At 39.2% G+C, this 22429-nt stretch overlaps 1 protein-coding gene across 2 annotated transcripts in view; it reads right to left on the bottom strand.

The window, feature by feature from the left end:
* Positions 1-4024: 4024 nt before the first annotated feature.
* radil2a (Ras association and DIL domains 2a) overlaps positions 4025-22429 on the bottom strand; it is a 77745-nt gene continuing 59340 nt past the window's right edge. The window contains exons 11-16 of one of the 2 annotated variants that reach the window (XM_056454318.1): positions 21494-21638; positions 20158-20336; positions 18067-18406; positions 9493-9617; positions 4813-4952; positions 4025-4347 (exon numbers count right to left, since the gene is read on the bottom strand). In XM_056454318.1, coding sequence (XP_056310293.1) covers positions 4248-4347; positions 4813-4952; positions 9493-9617; positions 18067-18406; positions 20158-20336; positions 21494-21638 — 1029 coding nt within the window. In that variant the 3' untranslated portion in view covers positions 4025-4247. Of the gene's footprint in view, positions 4348-4812; positions 4953-9492; positions 9621-18066; positions 18407-20157; positions 20337-21493; positions 21639-22429 lie in introns of both variants that reach the window. The other variant, XM_056454317.1, reaches the window with a different exon arrangement.

Raw genomic sequence — 22429 nt, forward strand, 5'->3', positions numbered from 1 at the left:
TTTATCATGGAATTCTGACTTTTATCTCGGAGTTCTGACTTTAAACTTCGGAATTCTGACTTTTATCACGGAATTCTGACTTTTATCACGGAATTCTGACGTTTATCTCGGAGTTCTGTCTTTAAACTTCGGAATTCTGACTTATCTCGGAGTTCTGTCTTTAAACTTCGGAATTGTGACTTTTATCTCGGAGTTCTGTCTTTAAACTTCGGAATTCTGACTTTTATCACGGAATTCTGACTTATCTCGGAGTTCTGTCTTTAAACTTCGGAATTGTGACTTTTATCTCGGAGTTCTGTCTTTAAACTTCGGAATTCTGACTTATCTCGGAGTTCTGTCTTTAAACTTCGGAATTCTGACGTTTATCTCGGAGTTCTGTCTTTAAACTTCAGAATTTTGACTTCAGTTATATTTTTAGAATCCTGACATTCATCTCAAAATTCTGACTTTTCATCACAGAATTCGGACTTTACATGTTGAAATTCTAACATTATATCACACAATTGTGACTTTATTTCTCAGAATTGTGTAATATAAAGTCATAATTGCAAGTTATAAAGTATTTTCCTGTTATGGAGACTGACCTTACATGAAGTTTTAGAGACTCATACACGGACAAATTGCATTAGTGTACCAGAGGTAATAGAGATTCATTGTGATGAATGACATGAAATGAAGGTTGTACACATGATTGATAGTTTGGTGCCCTCTAGTGGTTAAGAAAATGTAGGCGTTTTTCTTTAAGATGTCCTTGCGAAGCTACCGTAGTTCAGCAGATGATGGCTGATGCTGCTACTGGTAAGCATGCTCTGAACACAGGAGTGAAAATATAGTGATTAAAGTGTGTAACATGATTATTTTGGGATATATATAAGAGTGATGGAGCTGTCAACAAATGTAAAATGTTTCTAATAGATTTTAACAGCGGATATGTATTAAGAAATGCAACATTATTGAGCTTTGTGCTTCTCATAGTAAACACCGCATGTTGCTATCATATATTATATTATGGAATGACGCAAGGCCACACTTAAAGTGACAGTGTTGTTTATTTTACATCTATTGTTTATTTGTTTTGTCCGCAGTATATTGCCCTGTGTTACATGTGATGTTACGTGATTTGGTTTGTTTGGAGCACCTGATTCCTCCAAAAGCCTACAATTAATGTCTATATTATTTATCTATTATATGTGTAACAATTATATGATTTAAATTTTGTTGATAAATTCTACTGAATGCAGCAGCTCTTTATTTAATGTTGTAAGGGTGCCCTCATGTGGTTTACTTTGGAACTGCAGACATGTATCATACATCGGCTGCTTTTAGCGCTCTCATCTTTCACTTACAGCAAACTAATAGTTGAAGGGGCGTGGCTTAAATCACATCGTCTGCCTTTCCAAAGCGGGCAGATTTGAATTGACAACACAATTGACAGTAGATTATTTCCTCTGAATCATTGTTTGCTTTAAGACTAACATGCATGTGTGAACATTTTAATTTCGTGCAGACTTTGAACTGAACTGCTGGTGGAAGAAAGAATCTCACAATAAAAACTAAACTTTGAATAGAAATCAAACGTTATTTATTACACTTGTACAAGAACACTTAATATAAATATAACAAGCAAATATTTGAACGCCATCTCTAACACTGATGACACTTTTGAACACTGTTTGACTGGCGTTGAGGGAGAATCTCATCATTCCTGACCCACATCAGGTCATATCAAAAGAAGATCAATATGAAAACAGCACAAGGGTCGTTTAATAACATTAACATGAACCATTTCCAACTGAATTAGATGAAATATTTAAAAACAGACCACAGTCAGATATTTACAGCAGCGTCTGGATGTTCTGAACAGAGATGTGTATTATTATCCTCCAGTATATGAGCTGTAGAGAAACTGAAATAACCCTGTCTGGACCACAGCTATTTCACAGGGAACAGACGGAAAATAAAAGACTGGGAGACAAACACTATAGCAAATGACTACATTAACATGATTCAGTTCATGTGAGAAAGATTCGGTTCATTCATTAGAAGCCAGAAACCAACACAGAAAACCAGCAGAGAAGAAAGAAGAACAACAGGAACATTAATGAGTGAATCTGAACTGCCTTTCCTTTGGGTTCTGCAGAAACTGAGCTCCAGTTCCTGAGATGAGCTTGAATGAATCAGTGAGGAACGCTCAGCCAGTGATTCAGTGAATCATGCAGGTACATTAATGTATTGTCCTGGTGAATCAGTGAATTGTTCAGAGGAATCACAGTATGGTCCAGATGAACCATGAAATCATCCTGATGAAGCAATGAATTATCCAGTTGATCCGTGAATTTTCCAGTTGATCAGTGAATCACCCAAGTGAATCAGAGATTCAGTGAATTGTCCAGTTGATCAGTGAATTTCCCTGTTGATCAGTGAATCAGAGATTCAGTGAATTGTCCAGGTGAATCGTTAAATTATCCAGGTGAATCAGTGAATTGTCCAGGTTAATGGGTGAATTGTCCAATTGAATTAGAGAATCAATAAATTGTCCATGGGAATCACAAAATGGTCCAGATGAATCAATGAATCATTCAGAAGAAATATTGAATTGTCCAGGTGAATCAGTGAATAATCCAGATGAAATTAGAGAATCAGTCAATTGTCTATTGGAATCACAGAATAGTCTAGATGAATTAATGATTCATCCGGGTGATCAGTGAATCATCCAAGTGAGTCAGTAAATTGTCCAGGTGAATCATTAATTCAGTAAATTGTCCAGGTGAATCAGTTGATGGTTTAGATGAATCAATGAATCAACCAGGTTAATTAGTGAACAATCCAGGTGAATCAGTGAATCATCCAGGTGATCAGTGAATCATCCAAGTGATTCAGTGAACTGTCCAGATGAATCAGTGAATATCCACATGAATCAATGAATCAACAAGGTGACACAGTGAATCATCTAGATGTATCAGTGAACAATCTAGGTGAAGCAGTGAATCTTCTAGGTCAGGGAAACTTGTTCACCAAACTTGTTCCTGGAGATCCGGTGTCCTGCAGATTTTAGCTTCAACCCTTACAAGGTATACTTGAAACACCCAGGCAGGTGTGTTGAGGCAAGTTGGAGCTAAACCCTGCAGGGCACCTGACCTCCAGGAACGAGATTGGTGACCCCTGTTCTAGGTGATCAGTGAATCATCTAGGTGAATCATTAATTCAATGAATTGTCCAGGTGAATCAGTGGATGGCCCAGATAAATCAATGAATCAATTAGGTTAATTAGTAAACAATCCAGGTGAATCAGTGATTCAGTAAACTGTCCAGATGAATTAGTGAATGGTCCAGATGAATCATTGAATCAATAAGGTGAAACAGTGAATTATCTAGGTAAATCATTAATTCAATAAATTGTCCAGGTGAATCAGTGGATGGCCCAGATAAATCAATGAATCAATTAGGTTAATTAGTAAACAATCTAGGTGAATCAGTAAACTGTCCAGATGAATCAGTGAATGGTCCACATGAATCAATAAATCAATAAGGTGAAACAGTGAATCATCTTGGTGAATCTTTAATTCATTGAATTGTCCAGGTGTATCAGTGGATGGTCCAGATGAATCAAGCAGGGTAATTAGTGAACAATCCAGGTGAATCAGTGAATCATCCAGGTGAATCAGTGATTCAGTGAACTATCCAGATAAATCAGTGAATGATCCACATGAATCAATGAATCAACAAGGTGAAACAGTAAATCATCTAGATGTATCAGTGAATCTTCCAGGTGATCAGTGAATCATCCAGGTGATTGAGTGATTCAGTAAATTGCCCAGAAGAATCAGTAAATGGTCCAGATGAATCAATGAATTATCTAGGTGAATCAGTGATTGGTCCCGGTCAATCAGTGAATTGTCTAAATGAATCAGTGAATGGTCCAGGTGAATCAGTGAGTTATTCAGGTGAATCAGTGAATGGTCCAGGGGAATCAGTGAATGGTCCAGATGAATCAACCTGGCGAATCAGTAAATAGGTCAGAGGAATTAATGAATCATCCAGCTGAATTAGTGAATGGTCCAGGTGAATCAGTGAATTATTCAGGTGAATCAGTGAATGGTCCAGGTGAATCGATGAATGGTCTAGCTGAATCAGTGAATGGTCCTGGTGAATCAGTGAATTGTTCAGGTCAATAAGTGAATCGTCCAGTTGAATCAGTGACTCATCCAGTTGAATCAGTGAATCATCCTGGTGAATGGTGTGGTTTCTCAGCATCTGGTGATGCAGCTCCTGGCGCTGCTCATGGACTCAGTTTTGGCCACCAGTAAGCGGAGTGAATCTCCTGATGTGCGGATGAGCTCTCGTCCACTGAAACAGCAGAACACAGGAGGATTATTGACTGAGCTTTAGAGCTGAGAAACATCTGTGAAAGCTTCAGTCTAACACAATCAATCTCAACACATCTTCATCTTCAACACAAATGATGAGTCTTTAACAGTGCACTGTGATCTTTACTGTATTTTACACTCATCTTACTGTTATATTTATAGTACTATATATTAATACAGCGTAATTATGCCTGACAAGGTTTTTATACTGGAAATATTACTCATATTAACTCAAATCTTTTCAAATATCACTGAAATAGTTTTCACAATGTTCCTGATTTTGACTAATGTAATGACAATAATCAGTACAATACTTGTTTCTGTGAAAGCGCTATACAAATAAGCCTGAATTAAATGAACAGTGTTTTTCAGCCCTTTGACACTTGAATCTATTTTCTCTGGAAGGGTTAAACCCACTCAGATATTGAATGTGTTCAGTGTTCACCTGTGGTAGTCCATTCCCACCAGACTGACTCCGTTGACGGCGAGAATCCGATCTCCTGTTCTCAGGCCCTGGCTCTGAGCCGCTGGAGAATCGGGCACCACTGACTTCACATAGACCCCATTCACCCGCAGAGCAGTTTTCTGTCCCGCACAAACCAAAACAACAGAAGAAAAGATTCCAGACGAGTCATTTCTTCATCTTCAAAACTAAAAACTGAAGATCAATCAATGAAAACGTCAGTCATTCTCAATCTGAAGCTCAACGAATAGAGCAAAGTGCTCACGATGGCATGGTTGTGTGTTTGATTCCTGAGGAAAATAAGAGATTATTACAAGTGTAACCTGACTGGCTCACATCATAGTAATGGATGGGTTTAAGGGTGTGGTTGGGTAAAAGGAATCATTATCATTGGATGATTTTGAATAAATGCATCTACTAAATGTGTGAACATAAGTACAGGTTTATACCAAGCGGAAACCTCCCGCTCTCCTTCGTGAAGCTAATGCGGAAGTAACTGCAATTCATCGCTAATTTCCATAATTTCCATAATAGAGCAGATTTCTATTGAGCCCACTGTTAAAATGGCCGACTTTACAGCAGAAAAAAAAGGTGTTTACAGCCTGGTACAAAGAACGATTTTGGTTCATATAGCTATTATTACCGCTCATGACAACTTTAAGGGGGTGAATTTTTTATAACTCATCCGTTTCGTTTAGGTTATATTAAGTCTGCATAATTAAGGGCGTGGCCACTTGAGTGACAGCTAGGTCTCGCTGGTCGCGTCACTTCACCTCAGCTGATTCCGGCTGATTAGCTGCTGAACTCAGCATATTCATCGTATTTTTTGTGTTGTTTTATGTGGCTTTACACAGTCAGTTCCCTTTTGGAATTATTTCCTACAATTATCAGATGATATGGGATGCTGTGTGCAATTTATTGTGCTCACAAACCTTTCATGTGTCCTCCGTTTCCCGAGTGAGTGAAGTTATATACGTATATACCATCTCTATAAATGTTTTTGCTATATTTTAGATCATTTATCATTTATAATGTTCTTTAGAGCTGTAATGCCCTCCAGAATGTGACAGATTGATTAGCTGTAGGCTCTAGATCAGTCATCTGAAGCGTTGTCATACAGTGTTATGCCTGGATTTCTAAATGAGCCCTGCATTTACTAACACACACTATAATTGAAGTGTTTGGAAGTAATTCGCGTTTTCCTCCTGTAGAAAAACATCATAAGAACAATGTTTAGTGGCTCAATGTATTACTACAGTGTTTTTAAAAGTCTAAACACTTTATTGATATAGTGTACAGCCAAGCACATGTGGTCAGAACACAAATGGAGTCGCAGGTAATGAAGTATTACGCGTTCTCTCAAAGTAAAGTCTGTCTAAGCAAAATGCTAGCATGCTTCTGTAGCTCCGCTCACGCTCTGCCTCTTTGCCCTTATTTGGTATCCTCCGGTTGGAGCGATGACGCGTTAATAAAATGGCGCCGATTGGCCACGCCCACTTGTACCTTCATTTGCGCCGTTCAGAAGCCTATGGGTGATGTCACGGATACTACAGCTATATCTTTTACAGTCTGTGGTTTCTACAGGAGATTTATTGTGGGTGTGGCCAAATCAGAGAGGCGTCTTTGACCATGTTACCCCGATTGGCTCATATCATAGTGATGGATGTATTTAGAGGTGTGGTTAAGTAAGAGAAAGGAAGGAATTTAGAAACATAAACAAAGTCAGAAACGAAAGGAACACCTCACAAGTGTACCTCCAATGCAATGTAATAATAAATTGAATAAAAGCAACTGCTAATTGTGTAAATGTAGTTTCTACAGGAAATCAGTTGTGGGTGTGGCCAAATCAGAGAGGCGTCTTTGACCATGTTAACCTGATTGGCTCACATCATAGTGGCGAATGGGTTTGGGGTGTGGTTAGGTAAGAAGACTCATTATCATTGGATGATTTAGAAACACAAAGTCAGAAATGCCCCTTCATGCAGCCTCCACTCTGCTTTGTTGCCAAATATAGTAGTTATATACATTATGGGCTCTATCATATATCATAACAATGCAATGTCATGTTTTTTAGGCAGGCATAGGTATTAATTTAACGTTTTGTGCCACGTTGTTTAAATAGCTAAATTTATGCACACATTTCTGCACTTGATAATGTGGTAAAGGAGGTGCATTGAGGTGCATTGTTTTAAAGACGTATTCATCAGCAAATGGGGCTTAGGAAGGAGAAGTATACTTGGATGTAACTCAGTTTTTTTAGCACACTTCTTTATTATTGTTCATTTATTAATTTGCTGGACATTAGAACTGAATTTAGAAATAGTTTACAAAAAATCTTTGCGCTTAACAAACAAAATAGTTAAATTAAATGAATGTCTTCAGTGGAGTGCACCATTGTTTCTTGAATCCACAGTCGAATGGAAGAGGCTCGTTCCATAGATGGTCTTTGACCGTTTTCCTCACTTATAAAAGGCTCTGTTTTTCTGCTTACAATGTCCACCATGTAAATAGAGAATGTGCCATGGACTCTTAATGGGAGGTAAGATTCAGACTAGTTTAATGCACATTTTATCCAAAACACACCCATACCCCTTTAAGTGAATAAGCACAACCCTTTTAGACCATGCGCCTGGCACACACACTGTTTTTCCCACCCTTAAAATAGCAAAAGTGGATTCGAACATGCCCTAGATCAGGGATGGGCAAACTCGATCCTGGAAGGCCGGTGTCCCTGCATAGTTTTGCACCAACCCTAATCAAACACATCTGCTTGTAGCTTTCTATTGATCTTGAAGACACTAATTAAGGTGTTCAGGTGTGTTTGATTAGTGTTGGAACAAAACTCTGCAGGGACACCGGCCCTCCAGGATCGAGTTTGCCCATGCCTGCCCTAGATCATTAAAATAGAGCCCACTGTTAATGTACTGACTTTTTATTGTTTGTTAATACAGCATTATTAAAGTAATTAGAGCATTAATAAAGTGGAAATAAAAAGTGCTTTAGGATTTAGAGTGTTTTTTGGTAAATGCTTCGCTTTTGTTTGTTTTCATAGAAATATCTGGCAACACTAAAATGAAGTGCTGCAGTCAAAAAGGGAGCAGGTGTAAAGATTCTTCCTGAGAAGACCACATTAATCATCGTGATATTATCTGTATGAAATATTTGTCGAACAAAAAGCACAATAATAACCATCATACAACAGATCAGTACAGCAATAGAAATGAAAACACTACGCTATACTGTGCTATTTCATTGAGTTAGCTAATTATACCAACATTTCTAACAAATAGCTTCTTCTATCATATTCTTATCATCACCAAATGTTATTTAATACAATTATTACAGCAAAAAAGTAAACAAATACAAAACTACACTAAAAAAAGACATTTAAAATGAGCCGAAACAACACAATTCTTGTTTTTGGGGGACAACCTAATTGTTTTAAGTTCAATCTACTTAAATTTGTCAAGACTAATACATTAACTTAATTTCTTTATGTTGTCTTGACACAAATCCAAAACATTTCGCCTTTATTACTGCACAATAAGGGAAAGTAGACGTTTAATAGTGTCTAAACGCTCAACCGCTCAGTCATCCAGCTCTTTCTTCATCTTATTGTCTGCATCAGCTCCACCTTTCTTCAGAATCGGTGTGTTTGTGGGAAACGCAGCGGATCTTCTTACAATCAGACTCATTACGGGCTTCAAAAGGGGTCCAGTGTGGCCAACGCAAACACATTCGCCCCCTGCTGAGGAGCTTCTCGTAAAACATTACCCCCCATCTGCACCTCATAGCGAACACATATGTCAGCGATTCAGCGTCATTTACAGGACCAAACGCTCTGAAGAAGTGAACAAAGCAGCCTTAGGAGAGCGTGGATCTGCTCCAAATCCCACTGAGACTGCATACGTATGCAGCTTTTTAAGTATACACGGCTACAAAGGGAATCATGCTGTTGTTCAATGCAACTTTAGGCAAAGTCAGGTTCTATCCTTTTTTTAAAGACCCCAAACTGCACGTTGACCAAAATCCAATGTCATATTGACGTCAAATATTGACATTTATTCGTCAGGTATGGCAACCAAAATCCAACATCTGATAGACGTCATAGTGGTAACGTCCACACAACGTCAAGCCGTAACATCATTAGTTAATATTTAGTTGTTTTTAGGTTGCACTGCAAAGTAACCAAAATCCAACCTATGTTTGACCTTGGACATTGATGTCGGCCTGACGTTGGGTTCTGACATCAAACCTGATTTTCAATTTCAAACAAAAAGCAGTGTCCAATGATGTTGGGGTACAACGTCTATCTGAGGTCTTGCTGACATCCTGTGCCTGCTGGGAAGGGACTAAGCCGAAAATGAATAAATGACTGATTCTGCTTGATCACAAAGTGTTTGACAGAATGTTTCAGGAACGTTAAACTAACATTTAAATGATATTCTAATAACATCATTCTAATAACTGGACGTTTAGGATTTTTATAAACGAACATTCCCAAAATGCTGAGTTGTAACAACATTACAGGAACATCTTAGTAACTTTTTTTATTCACTAATGTCAAGAATACCAGACTTTTTTTTTAATTTCCACTTTTTTTTCCATTTTTCCATTTCCAATTTTCATTTTTAATTTTTTTATTTTTAAGTTGATTCTCACCAGTCCATCCACCAAAGCCAGCCCGAGACCATGAGGGCCTTTCTTCAGCTCCACAGTGAAGACTTCATCTCTGTCATCCTCATCCTCGTCTTTTCTTTGGTCTGTGTTTCCTGAGAGGCCATTCTCTACTGCAAAAACAATAAATAAAAACAGAATCAGCATTATGCTACTGTGAAGAGAGCAGAGAGAACCTTATAGCAGATCTAGACAGGTGGTGCTGGGGAAAGAGGAGGCTAGGTAATAATACATTGTTAAAAAAAAGATCGGCTGGACTGTGGTCAAGTTGGCGCAGTAGGTAGCGTCACAGCAAGAAGGTCGCTGGTTCGAGCCTCAGCTGGGTCAGTTGGCATGTCTGTGTGGAGTGTGGAGTTTGCATGTTCTCCCCATTTTGGTGTGGGTTTCCTCCGGGTGCTCCGGTTTACCCCACAACTCCAAAGACATGCACTATAGGTGAATTGGGTAAGCCAAATTGGCCGTAGTGTGTGTTTGTGAATGAGAGTGTATGGGTGTTTCCCAGTGAAGGGTTGCAGCTGGAACGGCATCCGTTGTGTAAAACATATGCTGGATAAGTTGGTGGTTCTTTCCGCTGTGGTGACCCCTGATTAATAAAGGGACTAAGCCAAAAAGAAAATGAATGAATGAATGAATGAATGGCTAGACTGTCATAAATCAGTTGCACAAGAGTTTTTTGACTGAACTAGTTAAAAACTGGGACTGGCTGGATAAACTGTTAAGACTAGTCTTAGTTAAGACTTGCCATGACTAAAGGTAAGACTGATGAATAACCATTTTGGTGATTTCTAGTTGGTCAAGCTAGTTCTGTCAACAGTGTCTGGCTTTAAGATTAAATGTGCAAAATGTAAACAAAACTCTAGCTAGAAAGAATACTGTTTTTAACAGTGTCTGACTTTAAGAGGTAGGTTTAAAGCCCTCTGATTGACTGTTGTCACATTTTTCTGCAGTGTGACTGGCTCTCAGATTAATCCATATTGACTAAAAATGTTCAAAACTTATCGTTATTGAAATTCAAGAGTTCACGCTTAGCTGATGGTTGATTATAAAGCTTGTTTAGCATGCTGATTTGGATTTGAATTAGTCAATAACTCAAGTTGCATGTTTTTAGATGGTGGGAGGAAACCCGGGAGAGAATGAGGAGAACGTGTAAACTCCGCACAGAAATGTCAGCTGGCTTGTTAAGGACTAGAACCAGTGACGTTCTTGCTGTGAGACAACAGTGCTAACCACTGGGCCACCCATCTAGGAAAGGAGTAGGAGTGGAAGGGTGGATTCTTCAAAACGAAGATGGCTGTGATATGGAACTTAGTGTATTTATAGTGGCTTAGGAATCGTCTGATTGGTGAATCATAAATTGGATAATGCGAGACCAGCCGCAAGCAATCATGATCACGTGATCCTCTCGAAATCAGTTTAGAAATAAACTTCACTAAATTGCATCACAAATTGATCTACAAATATATATGAAAAGAGCTAATGGTGTTGCCGCGTTTTCATATACAGTACTGTGCAAAAGTCCTAAGCACTATACCAGCTTTGATGGCCTAAGACTTTTGCACCATATATACAGAATCAATTTGTCTCCTTATTAAAAACAAACAGAAAATATAGGACGTATGTCCAGAAAAACAACAGCACAACAATTCCTCTCAAGCAAAAGTCTATGTTTAATGTGGCTTCCCTTGACACAAAGCACAGCTTAATGGTCCTGACATTTTCTGAAATAATGTACTGTGTGTAATATCCACTTTCCAGAGTTTTTCTTTAGCTTCAGAGTGTTTTATTTTTATTTTCCTGTCTAGGTGATCTTAATAGACTATTTTGAGGGATGTAAACACAACCAATGGTCCCAGCGTACTTCCTGTTTTACATTTTAAATTTCTAAAGCTTCCATGTATCCAAAAAGGTCCACTTATTGATAAATAATGTTATGATAGCTGTTTTAACATTAGGTTATGATTGAATTGCCTCTTGTTACAGTTATGAAATAGTTTGATAACAAGCAGGAAATGTTCATGGGCCAATGACATGACCACATTGAAATGGTCTATACAACCTCAATTCAGGTCTGGACACTGTGGAGGCCATTTCATGACTGTCTGTGTTTCATCAGCTGTTTTCTTTCTCCAAATAGGATTTCGCTGCAATTAGTGGATCATTATCATACTGAAAATGAAAACTATTATCCCTGAAGTCCTTTCCAGAAGGAATGGCATATAGGATTTAAACCTCTGTACTTTTCAACATTAACAATTCCATCAATTCAGACAATATTGCTAACAACACTAGTAGAAATGCAGCTCAAAACAAGGACAAACAGCCTCTCTCCAACCTTGTCTTTCACATGCCTTAACCAAAATAACTCAAACTTTAACCCAGGGGTGTCCAAACTTGGTCCTGGAGGGCCGGTGTCCTGCACGTTTTAGCTCCAACTTGCTTCAACACACCTGCAAGAATATTTCCAGAAAGCCTAGTAAGAGCTTGATTAGCTAGGCCAGCTGTGTCTGATTGGGGTTGGAACTAAACTTTGCAGGACACCGGCCCTCCAGGACCGAGTGTGGACATCCCTGCTCTAACCTAACCGAAATCCTATCCTAACAAACCATACATCAACCTAAAGATCACTGTATAAATCTTAATTAAAATAAAGATGACTGGTTTTGTGGTAAAAGGTCACATACAGTATTTCCTTTATACCAGTGGTTCCCAATCTTTTTTTCCCCTTTTTCCCTGAAAAATATTGTAAGGCCCCCTCAACATTTAATGATATTATCGCTCATACATCGCAGCCTTTTGTAACTGGAAAACATAAGCCTTTGGCATTTAAATTGGCCCTATATTAGTTTACGTTTATTGTCGGTAGCTGTGACGTCCCTCATCTCATTTTGGGTGTGTGTCAATGCTTTTGCCTGTCAAAAAATGCTTGTTGTGGTATTATCGATGAGTCGTCTGCAAATGTCTTATTAATTTGGACGTTCTCATGCATTCGTTAGAAAGAACTTTAGCGCAGTTTAGGTAACTATCTTGATATTTCCTGCATTTCGTTTCATTTCCAGTATTGCTAATGCTGCGACTCGTTTGGAGCTTCCTCACCTGGGTCCAATAAGCTTGGGTCATAAGTATTAGCTGCTGAAGGCGAGTTACAAATTTGTCAATGTTTTTGGTCAGCCAGGGGATGAAATGAACTAAGGCATCATGATCGTTCTCCTAATTGTCCACTGCAATTTTTTTTTTTTAAATGACGCGACCTCCCACAGTGCTCGCTGAGGCCCCCTTGTGGGTCGGGACCCCCCTGTTGGGAACCGCTGCATTATACCATCAGTAAAATAACAGATTTAATGTTGGTTTAAAACCTTCGCCCATTACTGTATATTTGTGTAGTTTTGTTTGGCTGAGCATCTAGTTGAGACTGATGTACCTGCTTTTAAATATATTTTTGGTTGCGATTTGATATGAAATATTAAATATATATGCCCTAGTTACCATGTTTATCTCCTCAAGTCTGTTTTGCTCTCGTTTTGTTTCAAATCAAGATTATCATTGGATAGAAATCCATTTATAATCACAAATGAAAGACATGTTCAAGATTTTAATTAGATTATTGTCACTGAGATTACCACAATCCAAGAAATGACATCTTGCCATATGATTTCCTGAAGATTTTCACAGGTTTGCCTGGTTATAAATGTCAGAATATTCTTCATATTGCAGATAACAGAAGCATGAACACTGATCTTCAGCTCTGGGGCTGCCAGAAGCACAAAGGTCTTTCCTCTAGCGTTCGGCCACCCGGCCAGAGTCCTGAACAAAGCCTGCCCCCGATTAAGATTCCACCCAGCAAACCAGCTGTAAATTCCCATGATGCTTTATCCACTGCTCTTTTTATTCCTGACATCACCACCTCTCTGTAATTCTTGAACCAGATTATAGGATTTGTGCCACTAGCAGAAAAAAAGCAGGATGAATCAGTGACCCAAACCAGTGTGGTCTATGAAGAGAAAATCCACACGGCTCTTTAGAAAGAGATGGCGGGAAACAGTGGGAACACAATGACTCTTCTGTCCTTTAACTATAGGCCAATATTCCAGTTTTATTAGAGTTATTTAGTTAAGTGCTATTGCACTTTATTGTACAACAGTTTCCACTCTATAGGCTAAATGGACTGTGTTTGGAGTTGGCAACTGGATTGTTGGCAGAAATAGTCATGAACTGAGCTGAGAATGTTCAGTATTGCATTAAAGGGCACCTATGGTGAAAAATCATATTTTCAAGCTGTTTGGACAGACATGTGTGTAGGTATAGTGTATAGACAGTCATATTGGGGTGAAATAAACACACTCAGTCCTTTTTTTTTTTCCAATTTAGCAACATAAAAACAGTGGACCAATTGGAGCGGTTTTCAGAGCGACCGCAACTTGACGTAGGAGTGCACTCCCCCACGCCCACCGAATTGATTGACAGCTGTGTATTAACATGTCTCCGTAGTCACGTGTATATTCATATCAACAAGACCGGACGTGCGCAAGGCAACTGGGAATAAGAGGTCTGTTCAGTTCGCTAGGATCATCAATCATCATCAAACGTGATCAAGAGTGAGTTTTACAAGTTTAACATGTTTTAAAACAGAGCACGTGTGTAATTAATTACAGCGATTCACTTCAGATTCACTTACTCAGCACAGCCGCGTGTCAGAACAATTATAAAGGAAGACGCTTCAATCCTGCTTTGTGGACGTTAAATCTGGTTTATTTTGTACATCAACATAAAGGATATCCATACAGCAGTGGAGATTAACCTGTATCCTGTCACATTTGCGTGCAAAGCTAAACGCCGCGCTGTCTGTGTGTGTGCATGAACTTTGTAACGACATTGCGTGTGATGTGATGTGCATTGGAGATATATGCAGAGTAATACAATCAGGATTTCAGGAACAAAATAATCAGGATTCAACCACAACAGTGCCAATATGAGGTTTTTGGTGAAATACTAGACTTTCCATAGAGAGACAGAAATCATTCCCATTATATTCAAAATACGTAATATTGAGCAAGTGTTATGGGTTTAAAAGGGTTAAATTAAGATGAAATTAAATTGAACTATCCCTTTAAGTGTGTGATTTACACTTACATAATTTGGTGACAAATTATTTTAATTGCAAAATAGCAATTATCTATTAAAATATTGGTGTCATTTACTATAATGCCATTGTTACATTCAGAAATAAAGGAACAAAATCTGTCACTAGGGCAGTACCTTTTAAAAGGTACACTTTTGTTCCTAACAGGTCCTTAATAGGTACATATTAATACCTAAAAAGTACAAATGTGCACCTCATAGTATCGATAGGGTACAAAAGTAAGCCTTAAAGCTTACAAAAGTGTTCCCTAAAGGCACTAGTGTTTACCTGTACGGTACAAAAGTGTAGCTTTGAAATGGTACAGATTTTGCACCTTTATTTCTGAGTGTGTAATTGAATGCAAAAATTCACTCAAGGCTGTGACTCTCAGTCAAAATAAGAATAAAAATAAAATAAAATAAAATGTAAAGGGCACCTAGGTTAGCCCTTTTTTCAGATTTAATATAAGTGTTTTGAGTCTCCAGAAAGTGTGTGTAAAGTTTCAGCTCAAAACACCCATCATATTATTTATTATACCTTTTATTAAATTCCTATTTATACATTTTTTCACTGGGTGGCGGTTTAGGTGTACTGCTCCTTTAAGGCTAGTCCTCCCCGCCCACCGTTTCTACGTGCCTTTCTGCGTGCCTTAATCTCCTCCCTCGGCAGCGTCAGACAACAGACAGACTTAAAGGAAGCAGATCTCACGTAGCGTTTGTCAGAAATACTACAGTAAGAACTTTACCAATGAGGATTTATTGTGCGGTTGCATCAGTTAGTCACACAAAGTTCACGCGCGCACACACACACCACAGCAGACACACACACAGACAGACAGAGCGCCCGTTTAGCTTTGCACTCTTTTTGCACGCATATGTGACAGGATACAGGTTAATCTCCACTGCTGTATGGATATCTGTTATATTAATGTACAAAATAAACCTGATTTAATGTCCACAAACCGGGACTGAAGCGTCTTCCTTTATAATTGCTCTGACATGCGGCTGTGCTGATGAAGTCAAGCTAAGCTAAATCGCTGTACTTCATGACACACGTGCTCTGTTTTAAAACATTTTAAACTTGTAAAACTCACTCTTGATCACGTTTGATGATGATTGATGATCCTAGCGAACTGAACAGACCTTTTATTCCCGGCTGCTTTGCGCACGTCTGGTCTTGTTGATATGATTATACAGGTGACTACCGGGACATGTTAATACACAGCTGTCAATCAATTCGGTGGGCAGGGGGACCGCACTCCTACATAAAGTTGCGGTCGTTCTGAAAACTGCTCCAATTGGTCCACCGTTTTTATGTTGCTAAATTAAAAAAAAAAAAAAGCACTGGGTGTGTTTATTTCACCCCAATATGACGGTCTATACACCATACATGCACATATGTCTGTCCAAACAGCTTGAAAAGTAGATTTTTCACCATAGGTGCCCTTTAAGTTATCCGAAAATAACATTGTGCATTAATCTGCTTTTCCGAATGGTATTAGAATTTGAATTAGAATTTTATTTGACAGATTTTAGACAAGCTGTACAAGTATCCCAGACATTTTGAAATAAAAACTGTCCAGGATAAAAACACAATAAAGCCCTGGGCTTGTTTCCATTGTGGTCCTCGCTGTTAAATAAAACAAAGTATGGCTTCAAAGTACCGATGATGCATAAAACAGACAGTACCTCATACATTTTTAAAACGGGAACAAAATAATTAATTTTTCTTTTCGGCTTAGTCCCTCTATCAATCAGGGATCGCCACAGCGGAACGAACCATCAACTTATCCAACATACGTCCCACGCAGCGAGTGGCCTTCCAGCTACAACCCTTTACAATCCAGTAACATATAAAATAAAAACATCCTCGTCCACCATGCAAACTAATTATCCTCATCAAACAAACCATCTTTTTTTCTATCTTTTTCATTAGGCGAAGTAATTTTGTGTGCCATGTAAATATAATGTAATGTGTTTATTAATTGCTGCAGTATTTTCAGTAGCTGTACAATAATCACACATTGCTTATTGTATTTGCATGCAGCTTCCAACTGTCCTCAGGGACAGTTCGCCCCAAAATAAAAGTTTTGCCATCATTTACATATCCTTTGCTTATTTCAAATCTGTTTCTTTCTTCTGAACACAAAATAAGATATTTTGAAAAATGCTGAAAACCTCTAACCATTGACTGGTTAATATGGAAGTTGAGTCGCCATTGTGGCTTGTGGTTAGCACTGTCACCTCACAGCAAGAAGGTCACTGATTCAAGTCCCGGCAGGGCCAGTTGGCATTTCTGAATGGAGTTTGCATGTTCTCCCCGTGTTGGTGCAGGTTTTCCTCCAGGTGCACCGGTTTCCCCCACAAGTCCAAAGACATGTGCTATAGGTAATTTGGGTGAGCTAAATAGGCCCGTAAGTGTATGAGTGTGCGTTTGAATGCGAGATTGTATAGATGTTTCCTAGTTACTGGGTTGCACCTGGAAGTGTAAAACCTATGCTGGAATAGTTGGTGGTTCATTCCGCTGTGGCGACCCCTGATAAATAAGGGACTAAGTCGAAGGAAAATGAATGAATGATAATACTGAAGTCAATGATTACAGGTTTTCGACTTCTAGTAAATAGTGAGTACATTTTAATTTTCAGTGTGAACTATCCCCTTTGGGTTGTGAAAGTGTTTTGGTCATTGGATTTTAATCATGTGTAAATGTATGACAATTAATAAAGACGCCAAAAGAGTGACTAACATTTGCCTACAAAAAAAAAATCAGTTGTTCTTCAGAAACTCTGTGATCTAAAGAGTCGTACAATTCTGATGGCTGAATTCCAGTTATAATGCTTTAGGAAATGCCAGAGCTCAGGAATGTCACTTCTGAATAATACCCAAATCCCAAATTTGGATATGAAGAGTCACTCTCGAACACGTGTTTTCAGTGACCCCACCTGACCATCGCTCGCTTTAGAAACACATTACACATTGGGAGAGCATTGTGGAAAGCGGAGGAGGTCTGTTTCCTTGTTTCTAGATTCTTCAACCACTGAAGCCAGAGCGCACACGAACCCAAGATCAACACCCTCACCCCCTTGTACACCTCCAAAAACAATACACCCCTGCCTTTGAAATCAAGCGATGAGATATTTCCCACACACAAAGCGAAGACATGAAGCACCGGCCCTCAATTGTGTTTAAAGCTTTGAAAAATCAAGCACCAGGATCTGAATGAGATTGAAGAGTGCCCTATAAAGAAAATCTGAGCATACCCATAGTCCAATAATAAGAGTTCAGTACATGTAAATGAGAATACCGTGAGCCTCAAACACCATAGGAAATATATACAGTGGGGCTGACTTCAACTGTAGCCCTAAAATAGAGCCAAACACAGAACTGTCCCAGAATAAACCGGACGTCTGGTCACCCTTTATGTGTGTGGTCAAATGTGGTTACCTCTGTGGTGCTGGCGTATGCTCTGCTGTGCCCCATCTTGCAGACTGGCTTCTAGCTCGGCCTGGTCCATGTTCTGCGGGGTGTTAGGGGGCGTGAGCAGGCAGGACGGGTCCAGGGCCAGGCTCTTGTGGAAGACCAGGTCTGCGTTCCCAGACAAGCAGTTCTGGAGCTCCAGGGACTTGAGTTTCTGGGTCAGGACGGCCTCACAGGAGCTCAGGTTACTGTGAGAGCCCCGAAACTGAGGAGGCGTCGTCGAGACGTGATGCTGATGGTTTGCTTCGGGATTCGGGATGATGACTGACTCAGATGTCGACTCTTCAGACAGGTTACTGGATGAGTCCTGAAGACAAACGTCAACAATTTAAAGTAAATCTGTTTGTCTAGCATGTCACAATAGAAGAATAATAATAAGAAGAACTGATTTATTTTATCTTTGCCATGATGACAGCACATAATATTTGACTAGATAGTTTTCAAGATACTAGTATTAAGTTTAAAGTGGCATTTAAAGGCTTAACTAGGTTAATTAGGGGGGTTAGGGAATTAGGCAAGTTAGTGTATAACGATGGTTTGTTCCGTAGACAATCAAAAAAAATGCTTAAAGGGGATAATAATAATTATTTTTAAGGGATTTTTTCACCTTATTATGATAGGACAGTAGAGATTTCCGACAGGAAGACATTGGGAGCAGAGAGAGGGGAAGGATCAGCAAAGAACCTCGAGCCGGGAATTGAACTCAGGTCGCCGTGAGCACGTCGGTGCTATATGTCGGCACGCAATATCACTAGGCTATTGGCGCCAATGGAGAGCCAACCTTAAAATGTTTTTTAAAAAATTAAATACTGCTTGCATTCTAGCCGAAATAAAACAAATAAGACTTTCTCCAGAAGAAAAAATATTCAGACATACTGTGAAAATTTTTTTTTGCTCTGTTAAACATCATTTGGGAAATATTCACAGGACGGCTAATAATTTTGACTTCAACTGTATATAAATAGTTTTTGGGGGGGGTTTGAATGGTGGGCCCCACCCTCGAAATATTGTGTAGTGGTTCTTGCATTTGAAATAGAAGTGGAAACAGGTACAATATATTAACTGTAGAAAATCTACAAAATATCTTCATAAAAGATGATCTTTACTTAAAATTCTAATCAGAATCAGAATCAGAATCAGTTTTATTGCCAAGTGTGCTGTACACACACAAGGAATTGGTTTTGGCTACAGAAGCTTCCAGTGTACATAAAGTGACAAGTGACAACACAAAATAAATCTGAAAAAAAATAAAATAAAAATAAAAGTGATGAACATTAAACAGATGCGGTTAGTGAAGAAACCTGGATGTTGAGTTGTGTGTACAGATTGTTATAAATATACAGGTTATAAGGTGCTGTGTACAAGTGCGAATGTAGAAAGTACTGCATTGTATATTGATATAAGGTGCTGTGTACAAGTGCGTATGAGAAAGTATTGCACATATTTATTGCACAGTAGGGGAATATTTAACTGTTCATAAGGTAGACAGCCTGAGGAAAGAAACTTTTCCTGTGTCTGGCTGTTTTTGTGCTTGGTGCTCTGAAGCGCCGACCAGACGGTAACAGTTCGAACAGGTAGTGTGCTGGGTATGAGGCGTCCACAGTGATTTTGCCAGCCCTTTTACTCACTCTGGAAGAGTACAGTTCTTGAAGTGTAGGAAGGGTTGTGCCAGTGATTTGTTCAGCAGTCCGGACTATTCGCTGTAGTCTACGAAGGTCGGTTTTGGCAGCTGAGCCGAACCAGACAGTGATTGAAGTGCAGAGGATGGACTGGATGACAGCTGAGTAGAACTGTACGAGTAATGATCTCTGTAATGATCTTTGGCTAATGTCAAAAATGTAACTGTTTAGCATAAAACTAATTTTGTGCTTCAGGAGCAAAAGTGATCAATAGATGGAACAAAAAACAAGCACAAAGCTGTTTGTGTAGTGAGACAGAAAAATGCTGAAATTTGTTCAATTATATAGAACACAATAAAGCCTAATGGTTTTCTCACTATTAAGCCCTTCATCACAGACCACTGCAATATATGTGTGTAATGTTCAGTGTTATCTGTACCAGTGCAGGCTGATGGTCAGGCTGTGTCTTGCGGTCCAGCGGGGTCTGGATAAACTCCTGCAGACGCTGGAGGGGAGTGAATAGCCCTGGCTCTGTGATGGGTTTTCCCAGCTCCAGATGAAAGATGTTGCTGGGCAGGATCAGAGGAGGATGGTTGTCGAAGCTTTCCAGGATATTAGCTAAGGCGAAAAAAAAAAAAAATGGTCAGGGTCTCGACTCATGATGCCATTTTGAGTCTTTTTGTAAATACAGGCCTCACCCTGTTAGTGAATCACCCAAAGCAAAATTTATATACAGTCATGCCCGAAATTATTCATACCCCTGGCTAAAGATAAGAAGACGATGTACAAGAGGCATCATTGGGGGCGATATTTTTCAGCTTTTATTTACATTTGAAGAAAAACTTTAAGCCAGAATTTACCAGGAGTACGAATAATTTAGGATTTCACTGTATATATATATATATATATATATATATAGTAAAAACAGTAGAGACCCGCATGATCAATACAGTTTCCATTAAAACCAATATACACTCCATTATAACCATTCAAACTCAAGCACTTCTGCAATACTTTCTATTGTCTTTTTTTCAGCAGGGTGATTTACTTAAAAGTAATTACACCTAGTTTCCCAGTGTTGGCTTGCAGCTGGAAGGGCATCCACTGCGTAAAACATATGCTGGATAAGTTGGGACCTAGCTGGATAAGTTGGGATAAGCTGGGACTAAGCCGAAAAGAAAACGAATGAATGAATGAATAATTACACCTAATTGTATAAAACACATAATAATAATAATAAAAACTCACTAACAGAGAAGGCAGTTGGTGTAGTATATTTAGCAATTTGTAATTTCCAATATTTTTCCCATTGTATTGTCCAGTAAGAGTCATGATCACCATAACATGTACCCATAACCACGTAGCCTTAGCCGATCCTGGAGAATACTCCCTGTCATTCACATGAACTACATCTCCCATCATGCACTGCACTCGCACACCAGTTCCAGGCCACTCCTTGATTACACACACAGCTGAAGCTCATCAAGAATGATCATTGAGACTGTATATATACATCACACACACACACTTCAGGGCTGAGCCTTGTTTCCCTAGTGAACATTACGCAAGTGTTTAGTCTAGCTGTGGTTTTGACTTTTGTTTGTTTCATTGTTTATGCTTGTTTTGATGCCTGCCTCGACCTATTCGCCTTTGACTATGAGTATACTCCGGCACGAACCTTGCCTGTCTGATTACTCTCAAATAATTCTGCATTTGGACCTAACCCCTGTGGTTAACGCCTCAGATGCATGTGTTTTATTTATATTTGAGCTCACAGGTATGGAGGGCCGCCGTCGCGTCCTCTGGAGACGGAGTCCAGCATGGAGGACATGTGCGAGATGTGTTGTACTCTCTCAGCATATGATGAAGCTGCGCAGGGTTCAGATGAACAAACTCAGCTCTCAGGGTGGACCACGAGGCCTGTAAACACACACAGATGAAGAGAAGAATGAATACAAAATGGATGAAACAGAAATTGGGGAAAAATAAACAGGGGGGCTAATAATTCTGACTTCAACTTTATACATGAAAATAGGTCGATTTCATTCATTTTCTTGTTGGCTTAGTCCCTTTATTAATCTGGGGGGTCGCCACCAGCGGAAATGAACCACCAACTTATCCAGCATTTGTTTTACACAGCCGATGCCCTTCCAGCCACAACCATCTCTGGGAACACCCATACACTCTCATTCACTAAAGACAATTTAGCCTACCCCAATTCACCTGTACCACATGTCTTTGGACTATGGAGGAAACCGGAGCACCCCGGAGGAAACCCACGCATATGCAGGGAGAGCATGCAAAACTCCACACAAAAACGCCAACTGACCCAGCCGAGGCTCGAACCAGCAACCTACTTGCTGTGAGGCAACAGCACTACGTACTGCACCACTGCGTAAGTCGATTTCACAAGGTTACAAATCATTTTCTTTGACAAGCAAACTCTATTCTCAGCAAACAAAACATCTTTAAAACACCACAAAGGAAATACAGCCAAAACAACGAGACAAAGGAGAGGAGTAAATTAACACAGTAGCGCTTCCTCCTGTGTCATTTTGCTTTCAGAATAAAATAACATCTAGCTCCAGTGTGTAATTAAAGCAGTCCCATCACAACATTATTTAAGAAGGAGAAGATGGGAGAAAAAAAGAAACATTGTGTTTAGTCAGTGGCGCAACAGGATATGTTTTGCACAAGCAAAAATCGAAACT

Source organism: Danio aesculapii, chromosome 3 (genome assembly GCF_903798145.1).
Source record: "Danio aesculapii chromosome 3, fDanAes4.1, whole genome shotgun sequence".
NCBI classification, from domain to species: domain Eukaryota; kingdom Metazoa; phylum Chordata; class Actinopteri; order Cypriniformes; family Danionidae; genus Danio; species Danio aesculapii.